A 15805-nucleotide genomic window follows, 5' to 3' on the forward strand; every position below is an offset into this window, starting at 1 on the left:
AGGCTGTGAATTTCCTTGAGGTCTCAAGGGTGCAAATGAGAGACAAACAGCCCTTCCAGCCATAGTGCTTGGGCTCCGGGGCATCAGTGTGGATGACTGGTTGAGCTGGGACTGGGGCATGCACCTGAGCCCTGGGCCTTTGTGTTCCCCAAGCCTAGCCAGGTCTGCTCCTGTTCCCACAGATGGGACCCATCTGCCTCTGCGGTTGTCGCTTCAGTGCACAGCTTCATTGCCCTTTGCCTGGAAGTCTTTTGTTTCCTCAGAGACCCCTATTAAGATGCAAATGTCTCCAAGACCCTTGGAACACTGTCAGCTAACACAAGACATGACAGATGACATTTGGTTGATGGATGATCTGAGAGACTGACTGTAAGGAGATGGGATTCCTGCTAGATGGTTTGTTTGTGATATGTGTGTGTGTGAGAGAGTTTGTGTGTATGTGTGCATGGTGTGTGTGTGACATGTGTGTGGTATGTGTATATGTGTGTGTGGTGTGTGTATGTGTGTGGTGTGTGTGCATTTGATGTGTGTATGTGTGGCATGTGGTGGGTGTGTATGTGTGTGGTGTGTGTCGTATATGTGTGTATGTATGTGTGGCATGTGTGTGGTGTGTGTATGTGTGGTGTGTGTTATATATGTGGTGTGTGTATGTGTGGTGTGTGTGTATGTGTGTGGTGTGTTTATGTTTATGTGTGTGGGGTGTGTGTGTGTGTGTGTATGTGGTATATGCATGTGTGTAACCATGAGTACACGTCTGTTGTTCATCACTGGTAAAGACTAATGACTCCAGATCAGGTTGTTGGGTCAAAGAAAAAAAACCCTGAACAGCAGCCAGCTCATCTTGACTTGGGTTTGCAGGCTGTTATGGGGAAATATGAGGGCACATGAGACAAGTGAACTTCAGGATCTAAACGACTAGTGGTCCTCTCTGATGTGCAGACTGCTGTCCACTGTGGTAACTGACTGTGTTGGATTCTGCAAATCTGAAGTTAAGTTACTGATAAGAAAGTCTCTGCCAGGCATGGTGGGATATACCTGTACTCCCAGCACGAGGGAGGGAGAGGCAAGATTTCAGGATTCAAGGTCAGCATCATCTACTTAAGGAGCTGGAGACCAGCCCGCTCTCTATGAGACCCTGTCTCAACAAACCGGATGAATCTGTGCCTCCTGGTTTGTTTTTGTAATTCCTTTCCCCAGGAGAAATCAATTCTGCAGCTAATTGTTATAAAATAGAAAGCATTGTTTCCTCCGAAGAATGGGGAAGATGGCAAAGGACGACTTTGCTGGAAGATCCTGGGGGATAGAGAAAATCCTCTTCTCCTGAAGGGCCAGAGACATGCAACTGTAGTCAGGCTAGTGAAATACAGCTTTCACACAACAGGATGGCTTCATTCAGAGTGTCACTTGGAGCAAAGCCAGTGTGAAGCCATCAACACGTTGATGGCTGCATAGTCTCCCAAATTAACAACTTTGGAACGAACTAAAGGGTGGGGAGGTAGACGTTTATTTAAGTTCTCACTGAGTAATGTGTGCATTGTGGTTATATGTGTCTGTATGTGTATCTATGTGTATGTGTACATTTATGAACATATATGTGTGTGCGCATGTGTGCATATGTGCTTTTAAAGTGACAGAAAAGGAAGTAATAGATGGGGAGATTTACATGAGCTGGCATAAGTCACAGGAGTCACTGAAGGCTGAGGACCAAGAGTGACACAGCTTGAGTGGGTGAGTGATTGTGAAAGAAAGCCCAGGAAGGAAGGAACGACTCCAGCCAAGTAGACCTGTTCTGAGAGAATGGTGAGCCCACGCACGTGTTAGTGCTCAATTATATACCAAGGACACACATGACAATGAGGTATGGCTCCTGCCCCCAAAAGGATCCATTCTAATGACAGGGGCTGAGGATGGAGGTGACAAGACCCCTACATAAGAGTCAAAAGTCAAGCTGGGCTGATGGCTGAAGACCAAAAGAGAGAAAGTCAGGGACTGTGAGAGGACCCGCATGAGAGGGGGCAGCAAAGTCACCAAGCATTTATGTACACTGTTAGTCACTGCTCAGTTTCCTAAGGCATTCTCTTGAATTCTGGAGCTACAGGGAACTTGCGGATGAATTGTGACTTGGAGGGACCGTGAACATCTGACATCTCCTCTGAAGTAGTTTCCTGCCCTGGAACAATGCCCCCCCACTCCTAGGCAGGGTCTCTGTCAAAGGGATGGGGAAGAGAGCAGCCTTGAATGCAGACTGAACCCAACAGCTTGTGATTCCCAGCAGGAGGGTAAAGGGCATCCATATCAGTAGGAGCAGACATTCAGCTGGCCCTGGAGATGGAAGGCAGGGCAGACAGCTGTGATCTCTCCATTGCTGCTGAAGATGTCTGGACCTGGAAAGCACTATTTTGTGCACAGAGGATCAGCATCCTTGGACTGTCCACAAAGGTCAAGGTGTCACTAAGGATGCATGAGATGCTTTGGATCATTGATGGTGGCCCCTCTGACCCAAGGTTCACCCTTTTATTAACTCTCATTCTCTGTCTTTGGGTTCTAGAAACCATATAGTGTCCATCTCATGGAAGGTTCCACCCGACCCTGCAGTCCAGCCACTTGCTGCCAACTCCCGGAGGACTTCACTTTCTAACCCTGCATCTGCCCTTTTACTGGCCAGTCTGAGAGCGTTTCCTCTTCCCCATGGGTCATGGTGGCTCACTCAAACCCCATCATATCAGGAGACCTGCTTGGCTCCTGTGACTCCATTTCCTCTTTGCAAGTCCTATGACCTTTGCAACCCCTTTCCTTTGAATGATCCTGAACACACAGAGAGATAGGAACCCTTTGCCCAGTGCCATTCTGTCTCTTCATGGGTCTTATTGTTGGGGATCTGGAGCACTACCTGGAGCCAGCAGGCACACAGGTACCTGTCTGTCTCTTCCAGAGTTTCCCAAAGAGTGGTTCTTGCTATACACCCCAACACTAGGGAAGTTCTTTAAGTCTCATTGGCATTTGCCTCTTAAGTCCCCAGTAGGGTTTCTTGCCTCAGCCAATGAACAACAGGTCATTCAGCATCCTTCACATGCAGAAGAGCCGGCTCTCCCCTGCACTTGCTCCCCATGCAACATCGATTTTCAGTCACTCTCCAGCTGAACTTGCGAGAATTATTAGTTCTTTGTGTTCTGCCTCTCCCCAGTCCAGACTGAGACTTCTCGCCTCCTATTTCTCCCTCTTATTTAATTTTTAAACCTGTCCAGCCTTGTTATAAATGGTCAGCGGAACGTCCTCCAGTCCGTTTATGCTTCAGTCCCGAGATGACACTTGGAGAACTTGAATAAAAAAAAAATGGTGGGGACCAAGAAAATTCTGAGAGGGGCAAGGAGAGTCACTGCAGACTTACTCAGTCGAAACATCTGATTCACGGGAGACCTGGAGGGCCCTGCATTTTAATGTTTTGATTGAGTAAGTCTGCAGTGACTCTCCTTGTCCCTCTCAGAATTTTCTCCCAGGTAATAAAGATGCTAAGTGGGGTGGCTTGGGGGGGGGCACATTTTGTGAATGACTGGAGGCTGGTAGCAACGCTTTGCTGGCCACTGGAAGACGCTCTAACTTGCATTGGTGATGTGTGGTCTCCTAGATCACTCCTATCTCAACCTTCAGCCCCTCTGGCCTCCTCCCCCAGCAGACGTACCTTCCTGGTTCAGTTCTGCTCAGCTTTAGCTGCAACTCCATTCATGCTACTCTCCAAGCATCCGTCCCCTTAGAAAAGATGGAGGAGGTAGCTGCAAGGGTGGTGGGTGGGTCTGGAAGTCACTCCAAAGTACTGGCTAATCCAGTTTCTCTAGGGCTGAGGTTACTGGGCCCCCTGGCAAGACAGAGGTTGTCAGCCTCTGCTTTCTCTCTCCTCTGGGCTGCAGGAAGTGGACATTTACACTGTGAAGACGGAAGAGCTGTCCTTCACTTCTGCCTTCTGCCTGCAGATACAGCGCAATGACTACGTCCATGCCCTTGTCACCTATTTTAATATTGAATTTACCAAGTGCCACAAGAAAATGGGTTTTTCTACAGGTGAGTTTTGTGCAGCTTTCCCTCTGTGCTTCCTTGAGGCTCATGGGTAGAAACCAGGACTGGTCTTGACTTGGCCAGACATTAGTTGGCATCTCACGCGCTTCCTCCATCTGAGGAGAGGATGCAGCCCCTGCTCTCTTGACTTCCCAAAAGAAAGGCAAACATGGTAGGGGTAGAGTTTCTAGAGTTGAGAGCTGGCATGGGTGCCACCAGGAACTCACTCTGGCCTCCCTTCTGCTCTTCTGTCCTTGTTGTCCTTAAGGAAAGAATTCCTATGAGACATGGTAAGACATGGTATAGTTATAGAATAGAGGCTGAACTCACCGCAAAGCAATATGAGGTACTTTTGATTGGTTTTTTTTTTTTTTTTTTGGTTTTTCGAGACAGGGTTTCTCTGTGGTTTTGGAGCCTGTCCTGGAACTAGCTCTTGTAGACCAGGCTGGTCTCGAACTCACAGAGATCCGCCTGCCTCTGCCTCCCAAGTGCTGGGATTAAAGGCGTGTGCCACCACCGCCCGGCTGGATTATGAGGTACTTTTGAGGGTGAGAGCAGAGGGTGACCAAAGGGGCCACTGTGCAGGAAGACACTCTGGAGGGACAAGTATGGCCAGTGCTCATGGAGATCATCACACTGACTTACATACTTAGGTCTACCTTAAACCAAGGGAGTTTGAGTGTTCATGTGTGCTCACACGTGTGAGCACATGAAAATGGAGGCTGTCTGAGCTTGTGTTCTGTTACTGTGATAAACGCCATGGACAAAACAACTTGGGGCAGAAAGGGTTTGTTTACTCCTACAGCTTGTTTATCACTGAGGGAAGCGTAGGCAAGAACACAGAGGCAGGAACTGAAGGAACGCTGCACACTGGCTGGCTCTTGGGTTCACATTCACGCCCTTTTTTATACATCCCACATACACTTGCCTAGTGATGGTGCCATCCACAGTGACTGAGTCTTCCAACATGAATTAATGGTCTGGTAAATACCTCATAGACACACCCACTGGCCAATCTGATGGAGACAATTCCCGGCAGTCCAGAATGTCATGTCTCCACCTGGGGCCAGAGATAGACTTAGATCTCATTGTTTTGAGTAGTAATCCAAGTCTTGCTGTCTCTGATCCTGGGTTTACAAGTGACTGATAACGAGGGTGGGCTCATCCCCAGCCACCTCACTATGCTCATTTATGATGCCTTGCTTAATGATGGGGGAGGGCAAGGTAGGAGACATGGCCTGGGTAATTTATTATTACTATAATGTGTGTTATGATGTGTGAAAGGGGTGGGTGTGTTGCAGCATGCTTGTGCCTGTGGAGGCCAGAAGACATTTCGGAGTTGATTCTTTCTGCTACCTTTATGCGGGTTCCAGTGATCAAACTAAGGTCACTGGATTTATGTGACAAGAGTCTCTGGCCGCTGATCCATCTCACTGGGCCTGACCTCTGGAGATTTTAATATCTGTTTGTCTGATTGGCATTTGTGAAAAGATTCTGTATGAGGGGTAAGAACAGCACAGGGTTTCTGGCAGAAGCCCCTTCTGGCCCCAGGACAGCCTATATGACATGTGGGAGGTGTGTGCAGAGGTGACGGCCTCTGTGTAAGACTACACATGTCTCCCTCTGGGCTATGAACTGGTGGTCTCTCTCTTTCCTTCCTGCTTTTTCCCCCCTGCATGCATTCATCACTAAGTCTGTGGTTGCGTTCCCAGAAGATGACTTCCACTATTTCTGTCTGCTTTCTGTTGCTGTAACAAAACATTTGAGTCTTTATAACTTATTTGACTCACAGTTCTGGAGGTTAGCAAGTCTGAAAACATGGTGCTGGCATTAGCTTGGCATCTGATGGGGATTCTGTGCTGCATCATAATATGGCAAATGGTACCGAAGGTGAGACAAAGAAAGTCCAAGAGAGAGTTTTCCTGTATAGTAGCCCACTCCTATAAAGGGGTAGTTGAATAAGAGCGGCTCCCATAGGCTCATATATCTGAATGCGGTGTCACCATAGAGTGGAACTTTTGGGGAAGAGTTAGGGTATATGGCCTCACTGGAGGAGGTGTGTCATTGAGACTGAGCCTTGAGCTTTCAAAAGCCCACACCAGAACCAGTCTCTCTCTGCTACCTGTGGGTCAGGTTGCAAAGCCATGCTATTGTTTTAGCCCCGTGCCTGAATGACTTCCTCCAGGATTATCACAGACTCACCCTCTGAAACTGTAAGCAAGCCCCCAACTAAATGCTTTCTTTCATAAGAGCTGCTGTGGTCATGGTGTCTCTTTACAGTAATAGAACTATAACTAAGACATATGATAACCCACAGGTACATCTATCCATGAACAGATTAGTATATTCGTGAGGATAGAACCCCAAGACCCAGATACTCACCACCCTAAAAGATTTCAGCTTTCAACATTGATATACTCTCTAAAGACCACATTTCCAACATATGAACTTTGGCAGACACATTCAAATCATTCTCTTTGTCTAGTCTGTCTTAAGAGGCGTCTCACTGCCTTTGGGCCTGACTAGAGAGAGTTCTGTGGCTTGGCCCTGGCCCTCTAGTAGGTCCTCAGACTTCTCCTTGCTGGGCATGTCCAACTTTTTCCCCATCTTTCCCACCTACAAAACAGCCATTCTGAGCTCCCTCCCATGCCCTAGGCTCAGGGGACTTCTTTATCACTGGGCCACTGTTTCTGCCTGCTCATTTGGGCTGTGACCCAGGAACAGAAGGGTCCTTTATCAGAGGGCTTTTATTGCCCTTCTCTTTCTGCAATAGTCTGCTTGAGCTGCCAGGATAAAGGTCTAGAGGCTGAATGCCCTCCATATGAGTCCCTGGAAACTGGGCGTGTGCCCTCAGGGGTTGAGTAGGTAGGTGTACTAGTGGCAAGGGGAATGTTCTAGCAGGTATAACCCCTTATTTCTTAGCTACATGGGGACAGATATGCCTTTTTACCTGTGGACAGGAGGCAGGAACCCTTTCAAGCAAATTCAGTATAACGCCAGGTGTGGTGATACACACAGTCCCAACACTTGGGAGGCAGAGGCAGGTGGACCTCTGTGAGTCTGAGGCCAGCCTGGTCTACACAGCAAGTTCCAGACTAGTCAGGGATAAAGAGGGAGACCTTGTCTCAAAACAAACAAACAGTCTTGTCCAAATCCCAGAAAGTCTTCTCCTACATCCAGTGCACAACCTCTGACTACAAAGACTAGTGTCTCCTGGGCTCTATCATCAAGGCCAAACAGGTGCTCTTTTGGCCCTGGGAAATACCATGATCTGGGCCATTGCTGAAGGCTGCCCTCCTTCAAGGGTCAGTAGGTGAGCTGAGCTCCTTTTCCCAGTGGGTAGTAGCAGCCTGAAGAGGGGGAAGTCAGATGATATTTGAACTTGAAGGATAAAGGAGACACAGTCTAGCAATGGAGAGGGGAGGGTGGTAATGAGGGAGTCATGCCATCCAGCTCTGTCTCTCCCATCTCCCAAAGATGATAGCGCAGAGCCTGCCCTGTGGGTGACGAGAGAGCCTTTGGCAGGGGCACTCTAGAAGAAGCTGTGGGTGTCTAAAGCATAGGTCCTGGCCCATGAGTCCCACTAAAGCGTATCTTTCCTTCAAGTGATTTACTTCTGGTCCCAGCACCCTACTAGACTTCTGTCTAGAGTTGATTCCCTGGCTCTGTGGTGGCTGGGTTGACATTCTGATGGCCACATGAGGGGTAGGCTTGGGAAAGCTCAGTCCAGACTCAAAGCTGTTGCTTCTGGGCTTCCTGAAAGAAGGTGAGGACTTGAAGTATGTGCACCAGGCTCAGTCCCCTCTGTCTGTGGACCATCCCCCTACCATTGCCCTGCTCAAGATGAAAGCCAATGGTGAATCCAGGTGCAAGCCTGAACTCTGCTTTTGAGTCATTAGCAAGACAGATTCCCTCTTGTTTGCCCAGAACTCCACAAAGCTGGACTCGAGAAGGTTGTGTGTAGGGCCTAAAATCTTTGATTCCCGTGTCTCGGTGCAGTGACACTCAAAGAACTTTCTGTGGACAATAGCCTCAGCAACCCTCGGATCTAGGATGGCCTCTCCCTAGAACTACTAGCTCAGAAACCCTGAGGGTGGTCCAGCCTTCTGTGCCTTGGCAAAGCCTCCAGGTATCCATGCTTCCTACTTGAGTTTGAGAAACACTGCCCTCCAGCAAGACCATGTTGAACTAGACAGCTGAGGATTCCACTGAGCCAGACTCCCTCTGTGAGGGCAAGCCTGCCTCCTCACCGGGGCGTGCCCTCTGCACTCACCACGTCTTCATGCCTCTCGTGTCCTCTTATCCTGCTTGCTGAAAGTCAGAGGAAACAGTGCGGTTGGTTAGTCTCTTCGCCCTCTTGGGAGGTTAGCATCAGTTTAGTGTGTCAAAGATTTTGCTAGACCACATGGGCTTGGCAGTGAACTCTACTCCGAGTCTTCACTCTGGTCACTGGCAGAGTAATTTCTTTTGTGTTTTAGGCTCATAGATGTATATAATTTGATTAACCCCAGTGTTTGGTTCAAGACATACTATCACAATTGGACAACCTATGCATGATTCACTTTTGGCTTATTTGTTTATTAATATAATGAGTACTCATGAACTTACCACCTAACTCAATAACTAGGATGGAGATGAATTATTAACTAGAATGGAGCTAAATTATTAACTACAATGCAAAGAGTAGCTGGAAACAAATTTATTATTATTTCTGTTGGAATGTAAGTGCAGGAGTTGTTGAGCAATACTTAATTAAAATATAAATATCAGCTAAAATGGATGATGAATAAATGATATAGGGTTATATTTATAATTAATAAATGTAAATAAACTAATTTGTATTCACAGAAGAACTCCCTGCGAGCTCACCTCAGAACTTAGTGGCTTAGATGCTCTTGGTATCTCTTAATTTTTTCTCTAAATGTCTCATTTCTAGCCATCCAGTCCCGAAGGCATTATCCTAAGTTATGTTTTCTTACATCCTGGCTATGGTAAAAAGAGTTTTCATACAATCATGCATATGCGAAAACAAAATATTGGTTGTAAGTATCTGTGGATGCTTTCCTCCCCTCCCCGGCAGGTGCCCCTCCCTGCTGGTTCCCCACTGAGTTTTACATCTCAGACTCAGTGTAGCCAGCTCTGGGGGATGCACTCACAAAAGCAAATCACATACTGTGTAGCTCGAAAATGCTTCTGCTAATGGTTCTGGCTGCTTTACAGCATCGGGCAGAAGCACCCAAAGCTCTGCCAGCCATGAGCACAGCTGTCCCCGTCCTCTTGAACTCATCCTCTGCGAGGGTGGGGGGAGATCTGATGCTGCCGTACAATCCAGGGAAACTTCAAGGTGGGCGGAAGGCAGTGGCCCTAAGGGGAGCTGGCTTCAAATATCAGGTTTTCCAAGGTAGGATGTTAATCACCAGAGATGCCCTTGAGCGGGTGACTTTGTGGGTTTCAAGCAGCCTCTTTTCTGATTTGCCATCCTGTGGCACTGAGTCATTTTCCAGGTCGAGAAAACCTCTCTGTACACCGTCTTTAATTTCCAAGAAGCTCGCTAGACAATGCAACTCTAAATATACAGCTAGAAAATTCACAGCCTACAAAGAAATCTAACTACTTAACTGCTAGGAAATGAAACAGGAAGCTGAATTCTCTTCCTCAGAGCACAGGAGGATAATTTTATGAGAGACCACTCCCAATGGCGCTCCTGGCTCCCCGTGTTTCCACTCCTCACCAAAGCCCATAGTTCCCACAGGGCTGCTCGCACTACCCACTGCTTGCCCGATGGTCTTCTAAGGGCTTTGGGTCTAAGGAGGAAGGAAGGTGGAAATGCCATGTTCATCTTGGGCATTGCTGGACAAATGCAGAGCCACACCTGGTGCATGACAGGCACCCTAAGCTGAAGACGTTTAAATGCATGTTCTTATCCTTGCAGCATTGCAGACAGCATTGGTCATACTCACCCCAAATGGAGAGTGGAAGTCATCAGTAACCTAGAACCGGGGAGGCTGTGCTGACGTGTGGGTCCAGACATGTGGGTCCAGAATATTCCCAAGAAGAACCCATCCTCATAATGACTGAAATCTGTGCTATCCTGGGTCGTGGATTGGGACTGGGGAGGAAGGGACACTTAGTCACTGACAAAGAGAGCTGTAGACAACATCCAGAGTCCTGAATGCATGGTATAGTGTGAGAGCCACCCAGTGCATTGCTGCGTTCCAGATATACAGCTCGGGCATTCTAGAGCACCGGAGTGAGGCAGTGTATCTTTGCAGGGATTCCTCCTGCGGTTTACGGATGGATACTTACATACCAGTTTCTGCAATGACTCACTATCAGCTGCCACAGCTTAGTGAATCCCCTGATGTGGTTTTGTTATAGCTAATAGGTTGTAAGTGGGGTATCCATATGACTCAGGAGGCCTTGGAAAGCGAAAAGGTGAGCTGGTCCTGATTGTGCTGGGTGAACAGACATGGACTGGGTCCCTAGGCAGAGAGGAATGTGTGGTCATTCCTTACAATCCATCTCACTCTCACCATACCTCAGGGGATAAGCAACATGGCCTATATTCCACGTGGTGGCACAGGATTTCCAGGGTCACAGTACAAACCTATGGCAACAATATTACAGAACTAGGGCCCATTGTTCTTCCTACCACATCTACTCCGGATAATGCAAAAGAAGATGGACACTTCAGCCATGGGGACAGATATTATGTCGTGACATGTCTATCCCCTTGCTCCCCAGAATTATTGATCTAGAAATGCAAAATGAAGCAGAGTCAAGCTTCTGAATTGTGTTTTTCCTACTGGACATGACAGAAAACTCAGATGAGGAAGCATGTTGCGACCATTAGGCCATGGTTGCTGGTTCCACTATGAAAATGATGCTTGGGAAACCTTTTGAAACAATATTTCTTCTACCCAGGGATGGCACTCAGGCTTTGGGGTCATCCAGTAGAGGCCGACTGGCCTCACTGAGCAGCAGACCTAAGCCAGTGATGATCAGACCGTTGGCATCTCTGATTGGGTGACAGAGGAGGCAGCTCAGATCCCCTTAGCTGAAGGTCTTTAGGAATGGGAGAGACACCTGCCTGAGTGGGTGGAGGTGGAGATGGGGGCGAGGGTGCTGTCAGTCACACTCTGGCTTTCTGCACACACAGCCAGAGCTTGTCTTTTGACAGTTTATTTAGAGGTAATTGGCAGGAAGCGTGCTGAGAGCAGGTGGTTTGTAGACAGCAGCATGCCTGGGTTAGCGCTAGGCGGTCTTGAGGTCCCAGGGTCTGCAAGGCACAGGCTATGGTATCTCGGTCTTCCTTCCCCTCCAGAGGCTCAGGTTATGTCTTCTCTTGTAACCTTGAGTTTTCATTGATTTCCAAATGCACACACTGAAGGCTGTCCTGTCTCTATCTGACCACTGACATTTGATCAAGCCAGCTCACAGCAAGGAACAAAGGGTTGGGGGTGGGGGTCCTTTGCCATCATTAAAATAGATCTTGGGGTTTTGAAAGATATTTTAGGTCTGACTTGGCACATGACAATTGAGGACATCAGTTGGTGTCCTCAACCCTCCTCCGCGGAGGAACAAGCCACTCAGTTCCCATGGTTGTGAGACAATTTCAATTCCTCCCGCAGGTGCACAACTCACTCCTAGTAATTCCCCAAGCTGTATATAAGGCAGAGTTTCCCCTGCAAAAAGTCTTCGATGTGTTTGAAGACCCTTATACCCTTCTCAAGTCTTGCTGCTATTAGCATTGGTTTTAGGCGAGAAGGAAAGTCCATCGGGGGAAGACGAGGGTCTAAGCCAAGAGGAGCTCACCCTAAAGTGAGCCTACTGTAGCCCACAGGTATCAGGTGACCATCTTTGGGCACACCACACATCACAAGATGCTGAAGATGCTGGCTTTGGGCTCTAGACACTGTCCACTTAACAGTGTCCACTCGACTCGAGGCTTTGAGATTGAATTTGGTGAGAGCTAAGCAGTGGTAGGCAAGGCTGGCCTGGCTCCACTCTCCGAGAACCTGCAGAGGATCTAAGCAAGCGAGGAGCAGGGATTCACTCTGAGGCATGCTAGACAGTGTCATGACATTAATTCTGGATGCCCGTGGATCCAGGCTGGAGTGGTCCAGGAAGGCTGGCCTTGAAGAATGAGGATGCAGTGAGCGGGGAGAGTGCTCCAAAGGCAGTCACTACCAAAGAAAAGGACTTCATCCCAAGATATAGGGCCCCTTCATGTTATCTGGAGACTACATGGGTCCAGTGGATGTACCAGGGATGCGCAAGCATCGTTATGGCCTTGAACTATGCAGGAGGGGTGATCTGGGGAAGATGAATCCCATTCTTCCTGGTCCGGTTGGAAAGGCACAGCTGGCATTTACAGCAGGACTGGGCCAGGGTGCTGGGTACAGCAGCAGGGCAAACACCTGGGCAAGAGAAGCTATTGGAAGGATGGAGGAATAAAAAGGAGGGGTACTGGTAAGGCTGGGAGACTGGTTGAGCTGTAGAGTTTGCATAAATGATGTCATACATCTACAAACAATGGAGAGAGGATGGGCTGCTCTATATGTCTCGCTGTGCTAACATAGGAGTGTAGGGAGGAGGCTCGTGTGTGCGCACGGGATTAGCTGCTGAGGGGGCTTTCAGCATGCCAGCTGCCCCCTGGCACAAGGCTGCCTTTCCTCCGAACCCTCACTAAGGTCACCAGTTCAGTGGAGCTGGGGCTGAGTCAGGAGTTCTGGGGCTTGGTCTAGACGCCTGAGCCCTTGAGTGGGGTATGGGCAGAAGTCACGAGGCCTCCGTAAAAGGACAAGCGCCAACACAAGAAACCCTGAGACCAAGTTCTCAGCACAAAGGAGGGGTTTTTGTACCAGAGGGACAAAGGACAGGGAATAAAAGACAAAGACAGGAGGTAGAGGACAGGGAAAAGGAGAAGGGAACAAGCGAAAGGGGGTATTTGTCCCATAGAGCAAACAGACTGCCTCTGGATAGAGGGGAGGCAGATGTGGCCCATAGGCAAATGGTAGTTTATGAAGGGAATGGAGAAGGCCAATGCCAGGGTGAGTTGGTTAATTTTGATTGGGCGTGTTAATTAGGTGAGCCAAAGGAGGCTTTTGATTGCTGGACTTCAATTCTTTGTTAGCTGGACTTTGACAGCCTTGGGAGGAAGAAGTGACCAAATAAGCGACCTGGGTGCCCGGCTTTAAGAATGTAATCTAATGGTCTAGCAAGGCAGAAGGAATGGGGGAAAGACATGACCTGGCAGAGCCATATTTGCCGTGCTCTGGCCCATGTTTGCCATTCTTGGGCCTGCTAGAGCCCTTGTCCATGGAAAGCTCCGGTCTTCTGTATGGATCCTGGGCCTCAGCTGACTCTTGCTCATCTCTGCCTCTTTCTTCTTCCCTCTCTTGTGTGCCCCACCAGCCCCCGATGCCCCCTACACCCACTGGAAGCAGACCGTCTTCTACTTGGAAGACTACCTCACTGTCCGGAGGGGGGAGGAAATCTATGGGACCATATCCATGAAGCCAAATGCCAAAAATGTGGTGAGTCTGAGGGAGCCTTGCATGCCAGGGCCACTGAGGAGAAGGGACACGTGGGTCTGACTCCCAGGGAGCTCCCAGAAGTCACCTGCCTGGTCTAATGTCTAGTGTACAAAAGGGAAGCTTCTGGGGGAGGCGGGCAGTAGCTGTGTCTGCAGGTGACCGGGCCTAATTGGACGGCCTCATTGTAGACTCTTCCAAACCCCAGTGGCTAGAGGCTTTCTGGACTCTGACCTCAACCTTGAGGACGGCTCCCAGAAGCTCACAGAAGAACTTTGGAGAACGGATGTTGCATAAATGGGCTCTGCCTCATTTAGGATGAGCTGAGCCAGTAAATGCTCAAGTGTCTGGTATAGAGGGAATGTTGCTTGGGCGTTTCTCCAGTTGGCCTGGTGGAACCTTCCTGAGATGTCCCTGTGTCCGCACAGACACTGAAAGCCTGCAGGATGGTTGAGGGTGATGTCAAGCCAGACCAATCACCTTCCTCAGTTATCACCTAGAGGAAGGAAATCCCAGGACTGCTTTTGTGTGTGGACAGGAAGGCTTAGGTTAGCTGTCAGCGCCCTTCCTGTAAGAATAATGGGGCACCGGAATGGATTTCTGAGAACTGTGGAGACCCCTTAGCTCGAAACTCCGTGACTTCCTGGGGCTCCAGGAGAAGTCCTAGGCCTGGGAAGGGCTGTGACCTCCTCCCCAGATTCACACTGTGGCTCTTTGCTCTTTCTTCACAGCGAGACCTCGATTTCACAGTAGACTTGGATTTTAAGGGGCAGCTGTGTGAAACATCTGTATCTAATGACTACAAAATGCGTTAGCACACGTGGGAAGCTGCAGAGAGCAAGCGAGAAGAGGCACTCACTTCCGTCTGCCACGCTGCCCCAAGGAACACTGTTAGGAGGACCACACTCGATAACCAGAGCTTTGCACTCTGTCTTGAAGATAGGTGAACTTGCCAGAGCTCTCCCGGGCCCCATCATGACAGGGAGCCTCCAGCTCCTCCGCTCTGCCCCTGGAGCCCTTCACAAAGGCTTTGCTGTTGCCTGTTGTGCTGTGGTGGGGGCTCCGAGGATGGAAGCCTACCCGTGTGCCCCCATTGTCCTCCTAAACTGACTCTATGGATCTTCCAAGTTTTGCATGCTGCAGACATCTAGGACAGATTACTTCCACTAGAACCTGGAGACGTAGTGTCTTTGATAGCATAAGCCAGATTCTCTGTCTGTGCAGTGGTGTGTATGTGTGTGTGAGTGTGTATGTATGTGTGTGCACTTGTGCATGCACACACATGAGTGTGTGTGCATACAGATTCTATATTAATTTACACGCCCACAAACATTTGTATATGCATGCATATACAACTAAGTGGGCCTATTTGGGTGTTCACACTAAGGTGTGTGCGTGCACGCACGCACGCGTGTGTATGCGTGAGTGTGGGTGTATGTGCCTAGACTCTATATTACTCTCAGAGGAGGTTCTGTTGCTTTTGAATAGGAATTTGTTTCGTGATTAGTTTTCCCCATCCCGATCCCTTAACAGATGTTACGCAGCTATGAAGCATTCTGTGTACTAGCTCTGGTCTCGTTTTGGCTAGACTGTGGCTCTGAATCCTGAGCACAGTACCACGGGCTCTGTGGGCACTCAATAAACACACATGAGAACGAAACAATACGGGATACCTGTGTTCCTGGTGCTGTGGGGTGTAAGGGTGGGTGCAGGGGGCGGAGTGGGTAGCAGGAAGCCACAGTGGGTCAGAAAATTGTGGAGTGACACCCATGTTTGTGTTTGCTCATCGGAAATACGTTCCATGGAAGAAGCAGCTGGGAAATTGAGTCAGTTCTAGCACACCTTGCTGTGGATTGTCTAGGTCCTGCCTGAGGGGACAAGAAGGTCCTGGAGCTACTGAGGTGAGGGTGCTGGGGAGGAGGACAGGAACTGACCGACAGTGTTATATACATAGCTAGGAGACTACCTGTAGTCTGAAGGCCCTTGTCTGAGGGTCTGACAGAGTCTTTCCAGCCCTTGTCTGAGTATGGAAACAGAATTTCCACAGGATAGAAAGACAGTATGCTTTGTCAGGCTTGGTGGAATATTTGGTCTTTGTTTCTGGATTATTCTTGGGCCTCTGGACTATCACCTGTGTTATCTCCCATGGGAGAGACATTCCAGATGCAGAGGGTCAGATGCAGAGGGTCCTTGGGCTTGGCTCTTCATGGGAGAGGCAA

The 15805-nt window shown here is 48.9% G+C and overlaps 1 protein-coding gene across 2 annotated transcripts in view; it reads left to right on the forward strand.

Moving 5' to 3' along the window:
- Positions 1 to 15239, forward strand: part of Prmt8 (protein arginine methyltransferase 8) — an 88204-nt gene extending 72965 nt beyond the window's left edge. For both annotated transcript variants that reach the window (XM_057766258.1, XM_057766250.1), the window contains 3 exons: positions 3906 to 4056; positions 13468 to 13589; positions 14318 to 15239. In XM_057766258.1, coding sequence (XP_057622241.1) covers positions 3906 to 4056; positions 13468 to 13589; positions 14318 to 14401 — 357 coding nt within the window. In that variant the 3' untranslated portion in view covers positions 14402 to 15239. The remainder of the gene's footprint in view (positions 1 to 3905; positions 4057 to 13467; positions 13590 to 14317) is intronic.
- The last annotated feature ends 566 nt before the right edge of the window (positions 15240 to 15805 follow it).

The sequence above is a fragment of the Chionomys nivalis genome, chromosome 1, assembly GCF_950005125.1.
Source record: "Chionomys nivalis chromosome 1, mChiNiv1.1, whole genome shotgun sequence".
NCBI classification, from domain to species: domain Eukaryota; kingdom Metazoa; phylum Chordata; class Mammalia; order Rodentia; family Cricetidae; genus Chionomys; species Chionomys nivalis.